General features: G+C 38.5%; 1 protein-coding gene across 6 annotated transcripts in view; it reads left to right on the forward strand.

Annotated features, from left to right (window-relative positions):
- The window catches only part of LOC120519111 (butyrophilin subfamily 1 member A1-like), a 130,373-nt gene that overhangs the window by 87,435 nt on the left and 17,769 nt on the right, over window positions 1–25,169 (forward strand). For all 6 annotated transcript variants that reach the window (XR_005631386.1, XM_039742218.1, XM_039742216.1 and 3 more), the window contains 5 exons: window positions 5,953–5,988; window positions 6,424–6,450; window positions 15,885–15,908; window positions 16,021–16,047; window positions 22,420–22,446. Coding sequence is in view for 5 of the 6 variants with exons in the window: in XM_039742218.1 (XP_039598152.1) it covers window positions 5,953–5,988; window positions 6,424–6,450; window positions 15,885–15,908; window positions 16,021–16,047; window positions 22,420–22,446 (141 nt within the window). In the remaining variant the exon portion in view is untranslated. The remainder of the gene's footprint in view (window positions 1–5,952; window positions 5,989–6,423; window positions 6,451–15,884; window positions 15,909–16,020; window positions 16,048–22,419; window positions 22,447–25,169) is intronic.

Consider the following 25,169-nt stretch of genomic DNA (forward strand, 5'->3'; position numbering starts at 1 on the left):
TAACAAATAATTATTGGTATATTTTCCCTCAGTTTAAAAAGGTTTAATTTTCTTCTTAATAAGAATTTTAAGGCTGTACTTCGCCACTGCGAAGAGCAGGTATTTTGCTAGTAATATATAAAGCTAAAGGTGTTCTTTTCAAAGGGTTTTCAGCAAAAGCTACGTGCTAAAGAAATATCTTTATGGCAGCCTGGAATGTGACTGCAGTCAGATTTAGTTTTATGGACAGTTTTAGCAGATTATTGTATATGCATGCTTGCTTATATAGTGTAATAGGCCGCAAATATTATCAATAATCTGTATGTCATTGTGATCTGTGAATGAAATGGTTATGCAGACATTCATGTGGTATTTTGCTGAGTGTACATGTCTTAAACCTGATTTAATCTACATTTGTCAACAAATAAACAAATACAGCTAACTTGTGCTCATATTTCTGTGTCCCAAAGGCATAAAAACTCCGCAAGCACTTTCAGAATTGCCTTCTCGTTAATAATAATACATTTTATTTGAAAGCGCCTTTCAAAACACTCAAGGACACTGTACACAGTAAAAAATAATAATTAAAGTAAGAAAATAAAAAGCAGCCAAAAGAGCAGGTAATTTACAAGATCATAAAAACATAAAACAGTTCCAAGATAGGAAAATGGAGAATGTTATGTGGGATAAGCTATTTTGAATAGGTGAGTTTTTAGTCTAGACTTAAAAAGAGAGAAAGAGGTGATGTTTCTTATTTCAGGAGGTAGGGAATTCCAAAGTCGATGAGCAGAGCAACTGAAAGCCCTGCTCCCCATAGTGGCAAGACGGAGGACAGGGACAGAGAGAGAAAGAGAAGAAGAGGATCTGAGACTCCGAGATGGGATGATGATCTGTACCAAATCAGAGAGATATGGAGGAGAGAGATGATGAATAGCCTTAAATGTATACAGAAGTATTTTAAAATTAATGCGATATTTGACGGAAGCCAATGGAGCTGCTGGAGAACAGGGGTGATGTGGTGAATAGAAGGGGTCCTGGTGATAATACGGGCAGCAGAGTTCTGAACACGTTGAAGCTTATGAATTGAGTTTTGAGAAAGACCAAAAAGAAGTGAATTACAATAGTCAAGCCGAGAAGTAACAAGGCTGTGAACAAGAATGGCAGTGGCCTGTGGAGTAAGAAAGGAACGGAGACGATTGATGTTACGCAACTGGAAATAAGCAGACCGAGTGACATTATTGATGTGTGAATTAAAAGACAGAGTACTGTCAAGGATGACACCCAAACTTTTCACACATGGGGAAACAGAGACCGGCAAGTTATTGATAGCAATAGAAAAACTATTAGTTCTGGATAATGTTGATTTAGAGCCTACCAGGAGAAGCTCTGATTTATTGCTGTTGAGTTTCAGAAAGTTAGAAGAGAACCATGTATTTAGTTCAACTAAACAGAGAGTGAGGGAGGATGGGGGGAGGGCAGAATCAGGTTTGGTGGACAGATAAAGCTGGGTGTCATCAGCATAACAGTGAAACTGAATATTATATTTACTGAAAAATATATCCAAGCGGAGAAGGTAGATAATGAAAAGAAGGGGCCCCAGGACAGATCCCAGGGGGACGCCAGTGACCAGAGGAAAGGACTGAGAAGTGAATGATTTCAATCGAATAAACTGAGTACGATCAGACAAGTATGACTTGAACCAGGCTAGAGGAGTATGAGAGAGACCGATTGAGACTAACCTACTAAGTAGAATGGGGTGAGAAATAGTGTCAAAAGCTGCACTCAGATCCAAAAGAATAAGAATGGAAAGTAAACCGGAGTCAGCTGCCATAAGGAGATCATTGGTTATTTTTATAAGTGCTGTTTCAGTGCTATGAAAGGGGCGAAACCCAGACTGGAACCGTTTATACAGATTATTATTAGTTAAATATGAGTGGATCTGTGCAGCAACTATCTTTTCGAGAATTTTTAAATGAATGGTAAATTGGAGATAGGACGAAAATTATCAAAATTATTGGGATCTAAACCCATTTTTTTCAATATTGGGGTGATGGCAGCAACTTTGAAAGAGGTAGGGACAGTTCCAGTGGTAAGTGAAGAATAAATGATAGCAGATATGAGGGGAAGCAAGGAGGGTAAACAAGCTTTAACCAGAACTGTAGGAATGAGGTCGAGCTGACAAGTAGAAGGTTTTGACTTACAAATGAGATCTGAGATATCAGTGACAGAGGGAAGTTGGAAAGTAGAAAACAGTGTGATGGGAGTGGGATTACAAAGGGAGAACTACAAGAGACATCAGAGGCCAGATCTTGGTGTATTTTGTGAATTTTCTCAATGAAGAATAACATTAGAGAATCACAAAAGGAAGATGAGTAGAGGTGGGCAGGTAAAAAATCTGGTGACCTGAAAGAAGAATTGAACAGTGAAAACAGTAACTTGGGAGAATCCTCATTTAAACGAATAATGGTAGAGTAATATGCAGATTTAGTTTGGTTAATACACTCCTTATAATACAAAGCATGATTATTAAACATTTTCTAATTCTTATAGAGACGTTCAAGCCGTCGACCTTTTGCTTTCAGAAGCCCGAGTTCAGATGTAAACCAAGGTGCTGACTGAGAGAATAATACAGATTTGGTTTTTAGTGGAGCAACAGAATTTAAAATACTATTGAGACTATTGTTATAATAGGTAACCAAATCCTCTTGGGTGAACAAGTCATTAAAATGCAAAAGACTAGAGAAAGCAGAAGAAAGGATATCAGGATTAATATTCTTAATATTCCGAAAAGAAATGGTTCGAGGGATCTTGGTTATAGAAAAGGTCATTTTGACATTGAAAGAAAGAAGAAAATGATCAGAGAATAACAGTTCATCAGCTTTGCAGTTGAGAGGAGTAAGTCCAGAGCAACAAACTAGGTCCAAAGTATGACCTTTAGTATGAGTGGGAAAGTTTACATATTGTTTAAAATCCAAGCTATCAAGGCAAGATGAAAAATCTTTAGTAAGAGGATGATTACTATTGTCCATATGAATGTTAAAGTCTCCCAGTAGTATTATATTAGGAGAAACAGTAGCCAAATGGGTCAGCAGATCAGTAAAATCACTTATAAAAACAGAAGTAGACTTTGGAGGGTGGTAAATAACAGCAATAACAGTTGGAACAGGACCTGAGAGTTGACAAACAACGGATTCAAAAGAACTGAAGACAGGTACAGATAACGGCAAGACTTTCCAATTTTCGCGATAAATTACCGCTAGACCTCCACCGCGGCCGGACTCGCGAGGTTGGCAGGTGTAAACAAACCCCGGGGGAGTGGAGTCGTTGAGCTGCGAAAAGTCATTGGGCTGTTGCCACGTCTCAGTCAAACACAAAAAGTCAAACTTACGGTCGGTGAGGAGATCCTGGACGAGATGTCCCTTGCTTGTAAGCGAGCGGATGTTAAGCAGACCGAAGTTGACAACGGTGCTGTCAGACTGAACAGAAGTGTTAGCCGACCTGGTCAGGCCGGCTAAAACGCTGTGGTTAACAGCCCTGTCGGAAATCCGTGAAGAGTGACGAGAAGTAAACCAGAAGGATGGTATTGGTTTAGAGTTGTCATGGTGAAAGTTCCGGCGAGAGCCCCGGTGGATGTACTTTCGGCGAAGGAGGGGAGCGGTGTCCGGGTGGAGAAGTAGCACAGCCGGCGGTGGAGCAGCCAGATGAAAACGAAGTCGAAGAAGTTCGTCAGCTATATACTGGTAAAGTCCAGCACCAGGTCGAAAGACCAACAACATAAAAATCCAAACCCGCACAAGCAGCATACAAATCCTACCGGGCCCCATCACAGAGAAACACACCGGTCAGCCAAGCAGCCAGGTAAATGAATCCGTGGGAAACCACAGCCAAAACAAACAGGCAAGATGAACTAGACCCAAAATACTCAGACACTTGCAAAATCGCCAGATCGCCAACAGTGTCGATATAAGATGAAAGGGATTAAAATTGTTAATATATATATATAAGTAAATAAATAAATAAAATAGAGAAATAAAAGGATACTTGCTGCCGCTACTCACCGGAACCGGGAGAAGCTGTGTTCTCTCTGTGTCTTATGACGGGGGTTAATCAAAGGCTTTGCAATGCAGAAAGATCCAAAGAGCTCAAAGGAGTATCACCGTAAACAAAGTCCCAATACAGAATCCAGAGGTGTGGTCAAAAACAGAGGAGAGGTTCAAAAATCCAGAAAATCACAAGGTAATAACAAAGACACAGATACTCACAAGAAACTCTGTACTCCCTAGCGCATTCGAAAAGAACCACCATGGAAAATGGATGACGGTGTTTGGCATGTGCCCCCGCCCCTTGGGTAACCACCCAAAAAACACATGCTACATATTCTAGGCTTAATTCATTTACAAATAAACACAAAGAAAATTTATAATAAATAAAAGAAACATTAATACAAATAAATGAGAAAATCAGACAAAACGAATAAGAAACACAACTGTGAACCCCAACCAGGGGAGAAATGCCTATAATAACACTTTAAAGGGCCAGGCACCTTAGTGTGCCTAACTGCCCAGACTCCCCCATACTAGGTCACAGGGTTGCATCCATACCTTGTACACACTTTGTAGTGCCACCTAGTGGGTTGGAGGAATTATCCCAGGTCTAAGTCCAAAATAACTGCTCTATGTTCCTGAAGATATCATTCCTCCTCTAAAAACATATTTTAATTTATATGTACCTATTGCAGGGCATTTTTGTTGTTTTATGCTGTCTTCATTTTTTTTTACTATGATTTTAAATGCTATATTTGGGTTTTCATGTTCCGTTTGCCATATTAAACTAAATAAGTTAAAACATTATTTAAAATTAAATAATGTTAGATTTGCAATATAAAGTACAAAGTACAAGAGTAATGCTGTATTTGTAAGTCTACTAATGAAGGTTGGCTTTAAGGTTAATGGAAAATAAAAAATGCATAATTTAAAAAATTTGAAACAACACAATAGTACAACATAGTGGAGCAGCACAAGGTGTAAACCTTGAAATGAAAGGTGAAACGTTATCCAGTTGATGTAAAAATCAAAGGGAATCAGTAAATTCAGAGAAATTCAAAGATACTGCATAAATGGGTGATTAAACAGAAAGTATTTTCAGAAAAATGTATCAAATGATTCATATGTCAAGAAAAATCCCAATGTTTAAGGGTGTAACTGATTTAACTGCTTGTATCAGCAGACTGTGGACCATCCACCTAAAATCAATATTTATTTTGACCAAAGTGGTACCTGGTTCCTCAGAATGAAACTGAGGTGCATCACGTCATGTAGCCGAGTAAATTTTCATAAAGCAGACTTACCTTTAAAATGATACCCAGTTAAATCCTAGCTGATTCACTGCACGTTTGCTCATAAGGAGAATTGTTTTTAGCTTGGCCGTTTCAAAGAATGGAACACTGCGATCCTTGCATCATGACCTGCACCTTCCATCTGCTCTGCTCTTTGTAAAATAGTGTGAGACTGCAAGCATACAAATTGGGACCTGTCCTCTCTGAAGTCTTGTATGCTCCAGAGAACCAGGTTTACCAATAATATGAATAAATTGAATTGAATTATTAAAAATTGGATATGAGAGAGAGTGAGGATTTCAAAATGGAATTTACCATTTAATTCTTACTTGACAGTACAAGTTCTGTCTGAATGTTTTTTAGTGTATCCTTAAAAAGATACTCATGTTGAATTAGTTGGTCATTATTGAATAATCTGAAACATTACTTTTTATGGCCATCCAATTTTGGTGGAAGATCAAGCCTGTGGTATTAAGTGTATTAGTGTTCTGTCAAAGTGCTGAACTACAGTTAATTTTGCTCCTGCTGTTTAAGACTCAGGGTTGCTGCAGGAATCAACAATATAAATAAGTTTTCCTAATTTAATTCTGTAGATTAGTTTATCTTGGAATTTTTACTGTTTGTTTTTTTTTTTGTAGTCATTCAGGAGTCTGAAAAGAAGGTTGAAGAATCATGTAAGTTTTTCTATACTGAATAAAAACTTATGATTTATTGTGTAATCTTACCACTAATTTAGATTGAGGAATTGGGTTCTCTTTTGATTTTAAATATCTTTCTATATATGAGAAACCTTCATTATGTTCCTACACTAATTTCCACAGAAACATGCAGGTTGAGTTAATTGTTCTATTCCCCTGGCCAGCATTCACTTAGTGTCTGTCAGGCACTACCATGTTCTTTGTGTCTCCATGTTAAATTGGTGTGCAGCTAGCTGGAGCTCCATAGTTTGTCACTGTGTGAAAAGATAGCAGTTCAAGATTTGCTTTATAAAATAAAATTTTCTGAAGGTATCAACTGAACTGAAATATTGATGATTCTCACCCTAATTAAGTTATGAATTCATTTAAACAGTAATACAGTTGTAAATTGTTTTTTATTTCTTTTTGCAGGTCAAGAGACAACAGCAAAACTAGCAGGTAGTCCTCATTAATTCACATTTTTTGTGATGTTTCACATGTTTTCTAGAAAGCAGTATTATATATATATTGTAAAAGATGCAACAATAAGCAGCATAAAGGTTTGGGGTTATCCGGCCCCGTATATTGTAGACAATTCATAATTAAAGAAAAAACTCAGGTCAAAATACAAACACAAATAGGTTCATATGCGCGACGCCATACTAGGTCGTCGGCGGACATTTTATAAGGGAGGAGCCGGAAGTGGAGGAATGCTGGGAAGGAACCGTGAGGGAGGATGGGACTGATGACGTCAGGAAAGATGGCGGAGGAAGGGCGGAAGTAACGTACTGCGGGAAGGCTTATGGTGGCGGAGCGTCTTTTTTCCTGGAAGAAAGCAAAGGAGAAAGGTTAGTACCCGCCACTCCCTGCCGGTGAACGTCTTCCGGTGTTTTAAGGTTCGTCCGCGGCCTCCTATCCGCGCGTGCGTGACAATATATATATATATATATATATATAATATATATTATATTTATATATTATTTATCTTTGAGGAAAGGGTTTAGTTCAGAGCAAAAATATAGTTTTAAATTAAGCAGGAAAGCTTTCCAGGAAAATTTTAAGTAGCACTACATAATTCACAGCCAATATGTGCACTCCACGTTATAAAGTGGATAAACTCTCAGTAGTAAAGGAACTATTAAGGAGGTATAGAGTGATTTGGAAATTATATAGGGAGCAGTTTTGCTTAGATTAAATAAGATGAAATAAAGCAAATCACCAGCACCAGATAATATTTATCCTCAAGTGCTTTAGGTGGTTAGCAAGTACATATATAAACCCTTGATGCATATTTTTAGGAAGTCACTGCACACTGGGAAATTACGAAGGACTGGAAAATGGCAAATATTATTCCATTATATAGAAAGGGTGATCGGGCAGATCCAAGCTACCTTAGACCAGTAAGCTTAAAGTGCATCACAGGTAAATTAATGGAATGAATTATTAAGGGAAAGACTGAGCAACACATGGAAAGAAATGGAGTTTTACTGAGCAGTCAGCATTGGTTTAGAAGAGGAATGCAGTGCTTTACTAACATGCTGGATTTTTATGAGGAAGGAACAAAAGGGTATAATAAAAGTTGATCATATGATACTATTTATCTGGACTTTCAGAAGGCATTTGATAAGGTGCCACATGAGCGGTTGGACATCAAATAAAAGAAGTAGGATTTCAGAATGTTGTTTGCAGATGGGTGCAAAATTAGCTCAGACACAGGAAACTGCGAGTTATGGCGTGAGGAACCCTCCCTGGGAGATTCACTCGAAAGAGGTCTTGAATATTCTGTTGTAACTCCTGTTAGGATGAAACAATCTGAACCAAAACAATATGCTATATACCTTGACGTATGTGTAATTGATTGCATTACATACAATGCTGGAAGTGGTTTACATTTTCTGCCAGACACATTTTGACATAGCACCCATGTTCCTGAACATATCTGCAAGCATCTCGGGGGGAGTAGCAGCAATTTCACGTTGGATGTTTTCCTTCAAGTCTTCCATAGTGCAAGGCTTGTTACAATAGACTTTTGTTTTGAGCATACCCCAAAGGAAGAAGTCTGGTGGTGTCAGACCCGGTGACCGCTGTGGCCAAAGCCCCTTAGAAATGACCCTGTTGCCGAAGAAAGACTACATTTCTCCCATGCTCCATGCTGATGTGTGACACGTTGCCCCATCTTGCTACAATTAACCTTCCATTATCTCATGATCTTCCAGTTGATTCTGACATTGCTTAAACGAATTGGTGTCCCAATAGGTTAGCACCATGAAGACGCGCTGCTGCTCAATACTGTACACCACCATCCTGATGAGGAGTCAAGTGACTGAGTAAAGGGATATGGGCAGTATGCACCCAGAAGTTGCATCCCAGCTTGCTCGAAGTTCCATTTACTGATGAGCACATTGCACATTGTTTCGTTCAGCTTGCTTTGTCCTAGCGAGAGTTATTTCAGAATATTCGAGGCCTCTTTCGAGTGAATCCTCCTGTATAAATGATTTGAATGAGTATATAAATAACAAGCTTCTTACGTTTGCATATGATACCAAGCTAGGTGGACTGTCAGATAACCTGAAATTAATTGAATCATTTTAGAGGGACTTGGACAGCATATAGGCTTGGGCACATTTGCAGCAATTAAAATTTTAAGTACGTATATATAAAGTATTACATGTAGGAAGTAAAAATGTTAGGTTTGTATACACAGTTAAAGGCCTGAAAATTGAAAGTACACCTTATGTGAAGAATTTAGAAGTTGTAGTGGACTCTACACTATCAACTGCCAGACAGTATTCAGAAGCCATTAAGGCAAAATGTTAGGTTATATAGCACAATGTGTAGAGTACAAGTCCAAGGAGGTTATGCTCAGCCTTTATAATGCACTGGTTAGACTGTGTACAGCTTTAGATCCCCAAGCTACATAAGGACATAGCAGTTCTAGAAAAACTTCAGAGAAGAGTGACTAGGGTGATTTTAGGTTCTACGGTTAATGAATTATGAGAAAAGATTAAAAGAGCTGAGCCTTTTCAGTTTAAGGAAAAGGAGATTAACAGCTGCCTCGCAGTTAGGAGACCCGGGTTTACTTCCCGCGTCCTCCCTGTGTGGAGTTTGCATGTTCTCCCCATTGCTGCATGGGTTTCCTCCGGGTACTCCGGTTTCCTCCCACAGTCCAAAGACATGTAGGTTAGGTGCATTGGCGATTCTAAATTGTACCTAGTGTGTGCTTGGTGTGTGGGTGTGTGTGCCCTGCGGTGGGCTGGCACCCTGCCCAGGGTTTGCTTCCTGCCTTGCACCCTGTGTTGACTGGGATTGGCTCCAGCAGACCTCTGTGACCCTGTAGTTAGGATATAGCGGGTTGGATAATGGATGGATGGATGATTGATGTGTTTAAAATTATAAAGGGAATTAATAGAGTGGATCAAAACTGTTAACTTTAAAATGATTTAATGATGTAATGGTAAATTTGCAAAAAAACCTTAGGATATTTTTCTCCCATAAGAGAACTATAGACACAGAGACAGTAGGACTTTCAAATCTAGACTTGATTTCATTTTGGAAGAATTAAATGAGTAAGACTAGTGAGCTTTGTTGGACTGATTGGCCAGTTCTCATCTATATTGTTCTGATGTTCTGATAATTGAAGAAGAGGAGGTGTCCTAGGGAGGAAAGTGGCATGGCACTGACATGTTGTGCCATGCAGATGAAGCTTTGCAGTGGCTAAAAAACTCAAGATTTACTTTGGATTCGATCAATTAAAATGGAATCCCTGTTGATTGATAATGTACCAGTTCCACACCATATAATATGAGTAAAGTCAGATGGAAGGTTTATTGTCTTTCTTTGTGTGCATATCATATGGATATATTAGGTTTGGAAGTTCAGTATGAAATAGTCCAACTTGTAGCAAGAGTGGGATCAATGCATAGTTTTCTCTTAACACAAATGATGAAAATTACGATGATGTTGTAATGGTATATGAATGATATCTAAAGTCTTTCAACTTATGCTACCACTTGCGAATTTCTCACTGCATCAGAAAGTTTTACAAGTGTATTTGAAGTTTATACAAATTATGTATTTTTTGCTAACTCTGGGGTTAACAGTCAACCGCTTAAAAGATTGCCTTTCACTGAAGCTTTATGTGGAGGTCATTTTGATGTTTATGAACCGACTAGTTGAAATACCCAGTGTTGCCCGGGAGGAAAATAAAATATTTTTTTGTTTTTTTTAATAGTTTGAGAAAAATATAATTAAAAAAGACACAACTTTAAAAATAAAAATAAATTAACAAACAATGAATACTCACTAATGTGTTTTGTCTTGTGGTCTTATATGTACATATGTTATCATCCAGTTGACACTCAGAACCAGCCAACTTTATTTAATTAAAAGCAACAGGGGCGCGGTGGTGCTCAGACATAAAGAATGCTGGCAGTCACCTCCAGTTCACCCTCTGGTGGTCATTCCGAGTGTCAACTGGATGATAACATGCATACAAGACCGCAAGTTCACCCCAACTTTACCCAGAAGAGGGTGGGTTAGGGCTGATTTCACCCTACAGTATTTTTAATCGACCAATGAGAAACATGTGTACCAAGTTTCATGAAATCGCTCCCAGCTGGAACATACAGTACATGCATGCAGTACATACTGTACATTGACTTTTATATATATATAGATTACTACTAAATATTTACTCCAACTCTAAAGTGGTTACACTAAGTTTTGCAATCAATTACATTCTCTTGCTTAGCTGATGTGACTGAATTATCTGAAAAAATATACTAACAAAGGGCAGCATGGTGGTGCAGTGGTAGCAGTACTCCCTCGCAGTAAGGAGACATGGGTTCGTTTTCTGGGTCCTCCCTGCATGGAGTTTGCATGTTCTCCCCGTGTCTGTGTGGGTTTCCTCCGTGTGCTCTGGTTTCCTCTCACAGTCCATAGACATGCAAGTTAGGTGCATTGGCGATCCTAAATTGTCCCTAGTGTGTGCTTGGTGTGTGCGTGTGTATTTCCTGCGGTGGGCTGGTGCCCTGCCCAGGATTTGTTCCTGCCTTGCAACCTGTGTTGGCTGGGATTGGCTCCAGCAGCCCCCATGACCCTGTGTTCGGATTGAGCGGGTTGGAAAATGGATGGATGGATGGATGACTGACTATACTAATAAAACTGGAAAACGTGCACACTGTTTAAAAAGTTTAAAAAGTCTATGGCCAAATATGCACAAAAAATGCCCAGAGCAACAGAGTTGCGTTTGCTACATATTCACAGAAAAGTCCAGAAGTAAACAGAGTTGTAGTTGCTAAATATACATACAAAATCCTGAAGTGAAGAGACATGTGACTACTAAACATGCACAGAAAATCCTAAAGTCAAAAGACTTCTGCTTGTCATGCAAATCAATACAGTACAGATATTTGCCATTGCTCATATATTGTAATAATGGTTTTAATCATAATTCACACATTAAAATAAATCTAATAATAATATTCTTATATATTTGAAAACTTAACAGAGCCAATTAAAGGTTTAGTATTTGGTATACTCCCAGAATCAGAACATTTTCTTTGTAATATAAGAAATACTAGCCACCGCCGCATAAGCAGGCCGGTTTTTTAATGATTTTTAAGCACAGGGAGAAAATTAACATTTGAAAAATCGGTAATGTAATAAATCAGCAAGAAATGTAACATTATAACAATGCACGGAACGAACCAACACACAATCGTCCGTGACTGAAAACTGGCAGATCAATCTTGTTGATGTGAGTGAAGGAAATGTAGACGCGCGTCTTCTGTTCTGACAGATGCGTCGACGATGTATTGCTGGAAGAGTTTGCCAGTGGAATGCAAGACACTAAATGAAGATCTCATGGCAAGCCTGAAAGCATAAAATTGGAGCTGTGTGACTCGCGTTCTTTTCGCGGTTCGCTTTTACTCAGCATGGGTTAATTGTATGTGCCAGCCTGGATCTCCGAAAGGGAATAGCATTGGAAAAACCATGGGGTCACAGTTCATATTGAGAACAGAGATACGCCCGCAAGCATCGCCCCTTGGATATATGCAAATCTTGCATTGTGCAGGAGGTTCCCCGTCTTCACCTACAAAGCAGCAACATCAGTTTGACAGGACGGGGCGTTATACCTTCTAATATCCAGACCTGGATTTTCCATGAACACCATTCGTACAGCAGTAACAGAGTAACTGTGAGTGATAATGCCATGCATTTGCATGTAAGACTTTGCGAACGGATTAACCTGGCGTATCATGTTGTCTAGTTGAAGCAACAAAATGTCACTGCATGCGCTATTACATTCCTTTTGCAAACGTTGACTGGTAGCCTCAGCAGAATCGAAGATATATAGCTGACCGTATGGTGGTGACGTGTCAGGATTGTTATACGTATAAAGGAGAGACCTGGTGATAAATTTGACCGTGGATTCTGAAAGCATACAGTCCTTGTCCAGATGGTTGAGCGATGTGTGCGCCAATTGATGCGAAAGCTAAAGCAGAGTTGTATTCCCTTATATGATCACAGTAATTTCGGGACAGCGGGTTCTTGCCAGTCAGAGATCTTCCAATAAAAGAGGGGGCTTGGATAGCGGTGGCAAAGACACCTTGCCGTCATGACAACACTTAGTGTAATGTCCAGATTTGTTGACCTCTGCTGGCCAATGAAGAGTATTGCAAGAAGCACATAGTGCGGTAGGTAGGCCAATGTTATGTTCTTGGACCTGAAAGGCGGTATCTTCTTGAAAAGCTGAAGAAAAGTGAATGCGATGTTTGTGCATGAACGATTTAGTGCTGTGTTGACACTGAAGGGAATTGGAATGAGTTGTGTCGAAGCATTGCTGGAAATGTTCACATTGCATAATTCGTTCAATGGAGTGTGTTTTTAAATGCATGTTGAGAAATCTCTGCACTCGGAATGTTTTTGAACAAATTGTGCATTCAAAGATCTTTTTGGAATGCGTTCGTTCAGTGGAGTGGGTGTGCAAATGTGCTTTGAGATATTTCTGGCATGTGAAGGTTTTGGAGCAGTGTTGACTTCATCAGGGAATGTGTTTTGAGATGGTTAGTAAGGTATCTGCGTGCGTGAAAGTGTTTGTTGCAAAATTTGCATACAAATCTTTGCGTTGAATGGATCTGCATATGGTTGTGGAGATCCATCTCACCTGTGAAGTCCTTGTTACGAAATGTGCAATTGAAGGTGAGAGTGGAATGAGTTCGTAAGTGTTTTTTGAGAGCGCGAGTTGTCGCATAAGCATTGTTGGCAATGTTCACATTGCATCATTCGGTTAGTGTTGTGTTTTTTCAAATGTGCGTTCAGATATCTGTGCACTCTGAAGCTTTTGGAACAAAAGGTGCATTGAAAGTCCTGTGTGGAATGCGTGTGTTCAGGGGAGGGTGTCTTCAAATGTTTTTCAGGAAGAGGAGAGTGGGCAGGTGACGTCACATTAGTGTGGCGAGCAAGTGGTTATGCACGCTGTGTGCACATACCGACAGAGTCAAAAGATGTCACCAGAAGGTAATCACATGGGTATTTGAGAGGCATGAGAACCTTGTAATGCCCATGATCCAAAGGGCCGCTAAAGAGCAGGGATATGAAGAGACGCTGGGCCGGATTGTAAACTCGAGGAGAGGCATGAGGACGTTCTTGGAAGTAAATGCTGATAGTAGCTGTAAGGATTTGGGACATTGCCACAATTTCTGCCTCGCCACCATAGACTCCGGATTCATGTAATCAGCGTATTGTTGAGCAGACTGTATAACAATGCCTCTGTGACTAAGAACAACGGACACCACGTCACCGAAGTTATCCCAATGTTGGCAAACAAAGCTAACAGCCATGTTACGAAGTTTGAGAGCAACAGTTTCGTCAATGACATTTCTCCAAAAAAACCCGACTGACAGTAACAAACAGTTACCTGAAGCAGGAATTTCTATAACATTGAAAGAAGTGTTGTTTCAATGAAATACGAATTTCATATAATAATTTGAAGCGGTAGCCATGGACGGTAAAAGAATAGTCAACGTGGCTCACAGCTGGGTTTGGACCGCAGCACAGACCAAAGTGAGTGAATATGTGTTTGATGAGCTGTTTGATTTGGAGGGCAGTGGTCTGAGGTGCGTTTCTGAGCACGTGGGAGGAGGGGTAGAGTTTCTGGGTGGGGCTTTGTTGTTCCTTTCGCATGGTTATTCATGGTGGACGCGGTCGGGTGTCAAAACCAAAAAGAATAATGAAAAGTCAATGTGGCTTAGACGTGCACAGACGAAAGGGGCTAACTGGGTGGTCGGTGAGTTTTTGCGTCCGGGCACATGGGCAGGCAGTGTGAATGCCTAGAAAGCGAGGGTAAAAGCGGGCCGGTGACAAAGGAGTGTTAGTGGGCAGGGAAACGTCTTCCATATTTCTGCAGGAGCATCTAAGAAGACGCATGTTTGTCGCGGATGCGAATTGCTGTATGTAGCGTGTAAAACAGTTTGTTATGGTGCATGCGGTCATGCGTCGTAACGGAAAACTCGGTTTTTAAAGACTGCTTACTTCATTGTGTTTTAACCTCAGTTGTAAAGGATTGTTTTAAAGATCCCATGGGATACCCCTCGCAAACCGTTTTATACGCTGCATATGGCGATGTACCTCCGCGAGAAACATGCCTCTATGAACAGTCAACGTGCAGGTACATGTGGCCTCTACGACAGACGAATATAAATGACGCCGTTTCTTCTGTGTCGTCGTGTCCAAGTTGGTGGGCGTGGCTCTGCGAGTTATCGTCGTTTCCAATGGTCTTGGAGTTGGTGGGCATGGCTCCTTCCTGCGTGCGCCATCAGCATCTCACTTGTCGGCGGCTCAGTGAATCCACGCCCCTTCCGGCTTGCTTTCCATGGTTGTCTTGCCTTAGTGAATTATATATATAGATATTAGTACATTTCAAATAACATATCTTATGTGCAAAAAGAATAATTAAAGGCAGTTTCATGCCAAATTTTAAAATACAAGGACTGAAGTATCAGCGTATTCTTAGGAGATTTACTTGGTGAAGCCGGATAACACAGCTAGTTTGATTAATAAAATATTTGTGCTTACGTTGGCAAAGGTGAAGTCTGTTTCCAAAGCATGGCAGTCATGTCTAATTCTTAAAGCCAATAACTCTGATTTTAATATTGCTTTAAATATCAGCGTACACAAAACTTGTCAGACATCTTATATATTCCAGGCAGTGAGTGATTGTTGCAAATCTTTAGGAATAAAATAATTGGCATGGTCTGTTTTTTTATGGTGCCTTTAGTCCTAATTCTGCATCCAATCTAAATAGTCATATCTTTCATCCTTGAAACAGTACTCATGTTCAGTTTTTGCCCATTAAGTTTTTTAATTTCACAGTAAACCATATAGAAGTTATTAACATGAGTTAAGTTTATTGCTTTTTTAATATTAAAGATTAATTGCTGTGTATAGCCTACAAAACACAAAGAACCAACCTCTGATAAGGAGTTCCTTAAACTGAAAATTGGCCTTTAGAAAATCCTGTTTTTATATTAATGTGTGTATTGTTTGTATTTTTGTGTTTTTTGATTCATTGAACTGTATATTATTTTTCACATCATTCCATTTTTTTCATTAAAGAAGCCCCATTCCCTAGTAAGATGTTTGGCATCATTTTTGCATTTCAGTTGATGGCAGTAAAGATTGTAGTTTTGTGTTCAAAGCTCATTGATTTCCATTACATTTCTACTGTTAATATTTATGGATAGCTTGTTTGTTTGACTTTTTCCTTATTTGCCCTTCCTGATAAGAATGTGTAAAAAAATTAATACAGTTGAAAAATTAATACATTTCAAAGTTGGTATTCTGATTTTTTTAAAACTTTTCACAATCCTTCTTTTGTCATTCCTGTGCAGAATCTGAAAAACTGCTTGCCGAAGGTAAGTGTGATTACACTAAAAAAAGACTGAAAACAGATGCTTGGTGAATCATGTACGATGGAGATATCAAGTAATATTTTAATGTAAAGCATTTCTCTAATGTCATTTTTAGAAAAAGACATGCGCATCAAACATTTAGGTGAGTGTTTTATCTTCATACTGCTTTGAAATGAACATCCTCTGTATAGAGAAACCTTATAGAAATTGGTTCTTAGAAAAGGAATCCGTCTGTATAAAGCACCTCTGTAAATTATATAGCATAGGTACTGTATATTGCTCAAGTACATATGTTCTATATTTTGTATCCAAAATAATGTATATTTGGTTTTAAGAAAAATTTTACATACAGTTCTTTAACAGTCCACATTGACTTGATGGTAGCATTTCTGTGTTTCAGTGAAACGTAGAGCTATATTGTCAGGAGCATTGTGTTCCTCTGAAGTTTTCCCTTACCAAGGGGATGGGCCAGATGAAGAGTGACTCAAGTAATGCCTGTGCTTGAATGTACATAATACAAGAATGAAACCTACTTCTGGCATCAGACATGATGTTGGTGTTTGCTACAGAGCCTGGTTGCTGACTGATTAAGTAGCCTAGTTTAACTCAGCCCAAATTATTCAAATAATGCCACCTGCAAGGGGAAGGGTTGAGTGAAATACTAGGTGGACCCTAACATACTTGGCTTTGGCAAGTTAACTGGAATTAATGCAGGAGGTTAAAAAAACTCATTAGCTCACCTATATGTACAGTACTGACTCAGGAGCAAAATCTTCTGTAGAGCGTCCCCATAGCTGAAATTCCATGCAGGTGAGGGAATACTCATGTTCTTCCTGCCAAGTGTCATACAGGTGAAGTTTGTACTGGTGTGCAAGTAGACTTCATCAATGTGACTTTGAGGCATAGAGAAAAAAAATGTGGCTGTTCTTTGTGAATGTTTATAATGTATTTCATACACAAAAGGATGCCACTAAATGGCCCTGTGGACCTACTAAGAGACTTTAAATCTCACAAAGAAAATGACAGAGACACCAGGGGTCTCATGTATAACAGCATATGTAGAGTTCACTCTAAAATATGGCGTACAGACAAAAGTGGAAATGTGTGCATGCACAAAAAAATTCAGATGCACAAAACCGTGCATAAGCCAACTTCCACGCACTTTTGCTCTGTAAATTCCGGCAAGTGTGAAATGTAACACACATTCACGTTCTTACCACCCCACCCTGACTCCTCCCTGAATTTCACATATCTGAATACGTACATCAATATAACTAGCCCTGTCAGTTGAGTGTTTTGTTAAAGACAATGGCAAAAGCATGTATAAAAAAGAAGAATTTCACAATGTTAAGTGGAGGTCCTACTCAGTGAAGTGGAGGCAAGGAAAAATATTTTTTGGTGGCCTAGGCAGTGGTAGGAGCAACAAAAGGGAATTGATGGAATGGCACTCAAATGTTCAAGTTCAGAAAGTTGCACAGTGTCCGAAATTAAAAAGAAATGGTCAGATGTCAAAGCTGATGTCAAAATGTGAGTCATAGCCTACCGTCCGAGTGTGATACCAAAGTGTATTAGGCCACAGAGAAAAGAAATAAAAGGTTGAAATGTCTACTTTAATCTCGAAAATTTCCAATTTAATCTCTTGGTTTATGTTGTCATTTAAGTATAACATCCTAAACTTCATCTTAAAATTGATGTTTAATTTACTAGAGTTTCATGATAAAATGCATTAAAGCATGTTTTACATATGTATGGGCACGATGGCACAGCGGTAGCGATGAGCTGGTGCTCTATCCAGTGATTGTTCTTGCCTCCTCCATACAGGGATAGTTCCTGCCTCCTGCAAGATGCTTCTGTGACACACATGACCATAAATGGAATAATTACATGCAGCAGTACTGTCTCTGTCAAACATACAAACCCCCAATTCCTGTCCTTCCGTTTTCTTTCTCTACATAACCAATCGGCACACATTGAGTTCTGTAATAAATGAAAAACCAACTGTAAGCTTAGAACGCTGAAACTTCAAAACTTTAATGGAACATTGAAAAATCTTCTTTAGACATGTTTAATTATTCTATCTAGGGTTGCGCCAATCCCAGCAAGCATCAAACACTAGGTAAGAACAAACTCTGGATGGGAAGCCAGCTCATCGCTACTGCTGTGCCACCGCGCCCTCACCTGTTTAATTATTAACAGTCGTCTTCTTATTATTATTCTTTCGGCTGCTTCCATTAGGGGTTGCTACAGCTGATCATCCTTTTCCGTATCTTCCTGTCTTCTGCATCTTGCTCTGTCACACCCATCGCCTGCATGTTATCTCTCACCACATCCATAAATATTCTCTTAGACCTTCCTCTTTAAAGCCTGGCAGCTCTATCACTAACATTCTTCTCCCAATATACCCAGCATCTCTCCTCTGCACATGTCCAAATCAACGCAATCTTGCCTCTCTGACTTTGTCTCCCAACCGTCCAACCTGAGCTGACCCTCTAATGTACTCATTTCTAATCCTGTCCATCCTCGTTACACCCAATGCAAATCTTAACATATTTAACTTTGCCACCTACAGCTCTGTCTCCTGTTTTTTGGTCAGTGGCACCGTCTCCAACCCATATAACATAGCTGGTCTCACTACTGTCCTGTAGACCTTCCCTTTCACTCTTGCTGATATCCGTCTGTCACAAATTACTCCTGACACTCTTCTCCACCCACTCTGCCCCACCTGCACTCTCTTTTTCACCTCTCTTCCACAATTCCCATTACTCTATACTGTTGATTGAGTATTTAAACTCATCCACCTTCGCCAAATCTACTCCCTACATCCTCACTATTCCACTGACCTCCCTCTCATTTAAATACAGGTTAAAATACTCTTGAGTGGTGCACTGGGAGTAACAACGCTAAAACATGCATTGAATTAGAAATTTTTTTACATTGTGATGTGAGCGTGGAAGTAAGTGTACTCAGCATTTTGTGTGCATACACACCATTTATACATGAGACACCAGGTGAGATGTCCTATCTGATCTGAGTACAAGTAGAACTTATTGGGTTATTGGGCTTCTGTGTTACATATGTATTATTTGAAAGCAGATTCTCTGGTAAAAGTACCAGCTATGATATTCCCATCTGAGACTGCATGTCCTGAACACTTGTTGATATGGCAACCTGTACTATTTTTCTGCACTAGGCCAAGCTGTGCAAGGTGTCCCCCAGTCAATTGTATGACAATGTGTATGTTACAAGAGGTTCATAAAAGTAGGGTTATGTCACTCTTTAATGTATAATATTACTTACATAGCATTTTTGTTCATAACGTGGTAGTTTAATATTAATTTTATATATTCACATATATGTATGGGTGGCGCATTAGTAGAACCTCTGCCTCACAAAAAGGACACTGGAGTTCACATCTTGGGTCTCTGCCTGTGTTGAGTTTGTATGTTCCCCCAGTGACTGTATGGGTTTGCTCTGTTCTTTTTCCCCACATTCCAGAGACACAAAGGTTAGGTGAATTGGTTCTTGCAGCCCCACAACCCTGTCCTAAATAAGCAGATTTGGAAGAGGAATGCCAAAGAAAATGTCAGTTTACTACACGTGCTAGGAGAATGAATGTAAATTTGTTTTAGCAGTTTAGAACTGAGTATATTCTATTTACAAAATGTCTTAATGTAATTTTAAATATATATAAATATAACTATTTAATATAACAATAAATAAGTTTATTATTTAGGATTGGTGGTAGTTTCAAAATACTAGTTTTAAAAAGTACATAATGGCAGTAATATGTTTAATTAAAATTCTTTATAATCACAGAAATACAAATCACTGAAATTCAAAACTGCTTTTTTTATTTCACCTTTTCTGAACTAAAAAACATTTTTTTAAATCCATTGTTTGAGCTTGTTCACTCACCACTGATAATGTTGCTGAGTTGTTTGTTGTCTGTTTGTTGGTATGTTGTTTGTCCATGCTGTTTAAGAAACAAATGCAGCCCCCCAAATATTGCTTCTCATGGTGATCACCTAGTTTGTCTAAATGATAAAGCCAATACTGCTTGTTGAGATTGATTAAAATGGAGTGAGTATCTGATGGCCAGGCCCATACATTCAAATGTGCAGTTAATGTATATTGGGAATGGCTAACACATGTTGTTATTCAGCATGAGTTACCAGTCATGTTCAGAATGACTGATTTGGCATATTGAGTGAAATGTTATAGATATAGAGTCTAATTCAAACTTACTCAAGAATTCAGTAGTGGATGCAGGTCAAAAATGTTTTGGCAAAAAGAGAACCGATGCAAAGGAGAAGAACCAGGGCAAATGTAGGACCTGCTGGGTGGACTATATCTGGGAATTCCCCGGCAGGAGCTGGAGTGTTGGTAGGGACAAGATGATCTTAAATTTCTATGTAAACATATTTCCATCATTCTCAACCTCTACCATAAATGATGGATTATAAATGAGTAGTTACTAATGCATGCTGGATAAACTACTTAGTTTTCTAATATCCCATCTGTACATTTCACTGGTAACTAAAACACCACTATGTTCTCAGTCAGCGTCACCCTCATAACATGCTTTACTTTGGAGGTCAACTCTAAAAATGTAGTTTGGTCTTAAATTAGTAGTATTGTGTGTTTTTTGCATTTGACTGCACTACACTACAGCATACATGGCTTTGTCTCATTATGTTATCAATACAAATGTATTAATTTTTTTTTTTTTTTCAAAATATGAAGATGCATGCAATGTTAACAACAATAAGGATATTTCAAAAGCAATTGCCTAATGCATATCCAGATAACATACAGTGGTGTGAAAAACTATTTGCCCCCTTCCTGATTTCTTATTCTTTTGCATGTTTGTCACACAAAATGTTTCTGATCATCAAACACATTTAGCCATTAGTCAAATATAACACAAGTAAACATAAAAAGCAGTTTTTAAATGATGGTTTTTATTATTTAGGAGAAAAAAATCCAAACCTACATGGCCCTGTGTGAAAAAGTAATTGCCCCTTGTTAAAAATAACCTAACTGTGGTGTATCACACCTGAGTTCAATTTCCGTAGCCACCCCCAGGCCTGATTACTGCCACACCTGTTTCAATCAAAAAATCACTTAAATAGGAGCTGCCTGACACAGAGAAGTAGACCAAAAGCACCTCAAAAGCTAGACATCATGCTAAGATCCAAAGAAATTCAGGAACAAATGAGAACAGAAGTAATTGAGATCTATCAGTCTGGTAAAGGTTATAAAGCCATTTCTAAAGCTTTGGGACTCCAGCAAACCACAGTGAGAGCCATTATCCACAAATGGCAAAAACATGGAACAGTGGTGAACCTTTCCAGGAGCGGCCGGCTGACCAAAATTACCCCAAGAGCGCAGAGACGACTCATCCGAGAGGTCACAAAAGACCCCAGGACAATGTCTAAAGAACTGCAGGCCTCACTTGCCTCAATTAAGGTCAGTGTTCACGACTCCACCATAAGAAAGAGACTGGGCAAAAACGGCCTGCATGGCAGATTTCCAAGACGCAAACCACTGTTAAGCAAAAAGAACATTAGGGCTCGTCTCAATTTTGCTAAGAAACATCTCAATGATTGCCAAGACTTTTGGGAAAATACCTTGTGGACTGATGAGACAAAAGTTGAACTTTTTGGAAGGCAAATGTCCCGTTACATCTGGCGTAAAAGGAACACAGCATTTCAGAAAAAGAACATCATACCAACAGTAAAATATGGTGGTGGTAGTGTGATGGTCTGGGGTTGTTTTGCTGCTTCAGGACCTGGAAGGCTTGCTGTGAAAAGATAGAACCATGAATTCTACTGTCTACCAAAAAATCCTGAAGGAGAATGTCCGGCCATCTGTTCGTCAACTCAAGCTGAAGCGATCTTGGGTGCTGCAACAGGACAATGACCCAAAACACACCAGCAAATCCACCTCTGAATGGCTGAAGAAAAACAAAATGAAGACTTCTGGAGTGGCCTAGTCAAAGTCCTGACCTGAATCCAATTGAGATGCTATGGCATGACCTTAAAAAGGCGGTTCATGCTAGAAAACCCTCAAATAAAGCTGAATTACAACAATTCTGCAAAGATGAGTGGGCCAAAATTCCTCCAGAGCGCTGTAAGAGACTCATTGCAAGTTATCGCAAACACTTGATTGCAGTTATTGCTGCTAAGGATGGCCCAACCAGTTATTAGGTTCAGGGGGCAATTACTTTTTCACACAGGGCCATGTAGGTTTGGATTTTTTCTCCCTAAATAATAAAAACCATCATTTAAAAACTGCATTTTGTGTTTACTTGTGTTATATTTGTCTAATGGTTAAATGTGTTTGATGATCAGAAACATTTTGTGTGACAAACATGCAAAAGAATAAGAAATCAGGAAGGGGGCAAATAGTTTTTCACACCACTGTACATATTATTGACTAATTTATCACCACAGTACTTGTAACAATCAGCAAAAACAATAATTAAACCTTCATTTTTCTTCATGTCTTTTAGAATCTGAGATCACACAGATTAAGAAAGGTAAGCTACACAAACCCAAAATTACATTTAAATTCTTAATATCTTTAGTAGTCACACAATGTAAGCCATGAATATAATGGAAATAACTTGGATTTTCAATTATTTATTTTTTTATTCTATGAACTCACTTTGCATTTATATTAGCTTATCTGTATGTGACATTTTTAATTTATATTTGAGATTGTACCTTTACTGCAAATACTCTTGTAATCTGTACTATACTATATTAGGTGTTATAATTAGGGCCTTAAATATTGGTACCTATGCACCTTTCTAAGAAAATGGTTGCACTTACAAATGTTTTAATAATCAAATGTTTATTTCTTTTACTTAAAATTGGAACAACTCAAAACAGCAAAGAAAAAAGTTAAATTCTATATCATTTCAAATAGATCTCCAGAAATGAAATGGTTAAAGTTATTGGCACCTTTTCAAAACTGGAAATAATTGGATTTCAAATATGCGATGCTCCTTTAAGTTGTATTTAAATTCTCCCGTGGCAAGTAATATATAGAAATCACACTTGCAACCAGTTTAAATGGAGAAAAGTGAACTGAGACTTTATGTCTGTGTGTTCCACACTACACATGGAGAAATGAAAGAAGAGCAAATAATTGTCCGAGGACTTGTGGAAAAGCACGGACAATCTCAGAACTACAAGTCTACCTCCAGAGATCTTAATGTCCCAGTGTCCACTGTGATCAACAACATTAAGAAGTTGACAGCCAGTGGCACTAATTAACTGTGTATCTAAGTAGTATATGTTAAATATATACCCTTTATCTTTAATTTTTTATTGTAAGTATTGCAGTTTTTTTTTTCTTAAAAAACAACTGAGATACCCCTATAATCATTCTGTATTATTGTGGTATTCCCCTTAGATTACCCTCACTTATTTCCTTTAGGGATAAGTGACCTTGCCATGTTCGTTATTGGATTGATCTACCCTTGCACCTTAACCACAAAAGTGCTGTATGAATGACTTATACACCATTCTTTTGTACTTGTCTTCTTAAATAATACGCTACCGTGGCTGTCCGTTTGTCTGTTCAGGATTTTAAATCACCGGTAGCTTGCAAACCGTTTCACCTATTGACCTGAAATTTGGTACACATATACTACGTAACTTCTACTGTCTCCTTTCGGGCTGATGATTTTTATTACTCTTTTTATTTTTATTTTACTTTATGGTAGAATCAACTCTCAGCAGTGGGCAGCAGGCCGGCCATGCAACTTATGTGTACGGGCGCCATTCTCATCCCTACCACCTTCACCATCACTTCCTCTACCTTTTCATATCTTAAATCATTCCTGAAGGAGATTGAACACTTAAGTTCCAGCTTAAGTGAAAAATAAAGAAAAACGTAATTCCAACACAAAAACTGACATAATCAGTTTTAACGCAAAAAGATGCCGACGGAAGAAGAGAAAAAGAGGTCTACTAGAGTGGAGAAAACAAGAGCTGCTCGTGAAGCAGCAAGCACATCAACCTCTGAGCAAACAAATGCTAAATGTACAGAGAAAGAGTATGAAAACTATGAATGCTCAAGTCAAGTGTATTTGTGCAGTCTGCTGTTACTGGAACCAGATAAGTACTGTAGGAACATAAGTACCATATGAATGACACACTACTCTCTAGCACTCTAGAGACTTACTTATGTTCAGTACGAATAACGTACGATGTTTTTGAGTCTCCAAGAATATATTCAAACATACAAAGACTCAGCAACCCTGGCTATGGGCCATATATCAACCAGTGAATGTTTTACTTTACGTACTATTCAAGGTTGAATAGAGCTCTGCATCCTTAGCTCGATAAATCTTGCAGTTTGGATCTTATGGCTCTTCCTTACTGTTCCAGGTGCTCTAAATATTTACCTTATTACTTCAATCACTCCAGATATAAAGACAAATTATATGAAGTTAAACAAAATGTAGTATGTATTAAAAGACAATAATACCAACAGGATAAAGTATAATAAAAAACTATAGATAGTAAAGTCTGGATATATATAGTCTTAAAAAGCGTACTGAAAGAAATTAGAGATGTCATAGATGAAATATTAAAAGAATATGCTTTGATATTAAAGTGTCCTTAATAGTATGCTGTATTTAAGTTCATCTTTGTTTGTCTTGAGCAAAATATAATGAAAATTTAGGCAACTATTATTTAAAAAAAATGCTGACTTTGCACACCAGGACAGGTTCCAGTTCACAACCTTTACTCAATGGATCTAAGGAAGCACTGAAATATGACCAACTCTGTTAAATGTGGCAAATGCTGACTAGTAATTGGGAGAGTTAAGCATATAAAGACAGAGATAATTTTCATAATACAATTATATAATATTTTAAAGACAATTTTCATAATACAGTTAGATAACATTTTAAAATAAATGTTCTGAAGTTACTCTGGAAAGGGTTTGGACTATATATATATACTGATCACCAACAACATTACAACTAAATGCCTGATATTGTGTAGGTCCCCCTCATGCCTACAAAACAGCTCTGACCTAACGAGGCCTTATAACACTGTCGCTGGTACATGGGTTGTACTTTCTTGGACAACTTTTGGTAGGCACCAACCACTGCATACTCCTAAATATTGGTATATCAAAATGCCCTTTCTTAGCAGATGCTTATTGTCCTAGACATACAGTCTTGTCAAAGTTCGATTTTTAAATTAAATAATAAATAGTATTTTTGTTGATGATTAAGTC

The sequence above is a fragment of the Polypterus senegalus genome, chromosome 18 (genome assembly GCF_016835505.1).
Source record: "Polypterus senegalus isolate Bchr_013 chromosome 18, ASM1683550v1, whole genome shotgun sequence".
Classification (NCBI taxonomy): Eukaryota; Metazoa; Chordata; class Cladistia; order Polypteriformes; family Polypteridae; genus Polypterus; species Polypterus senegalus.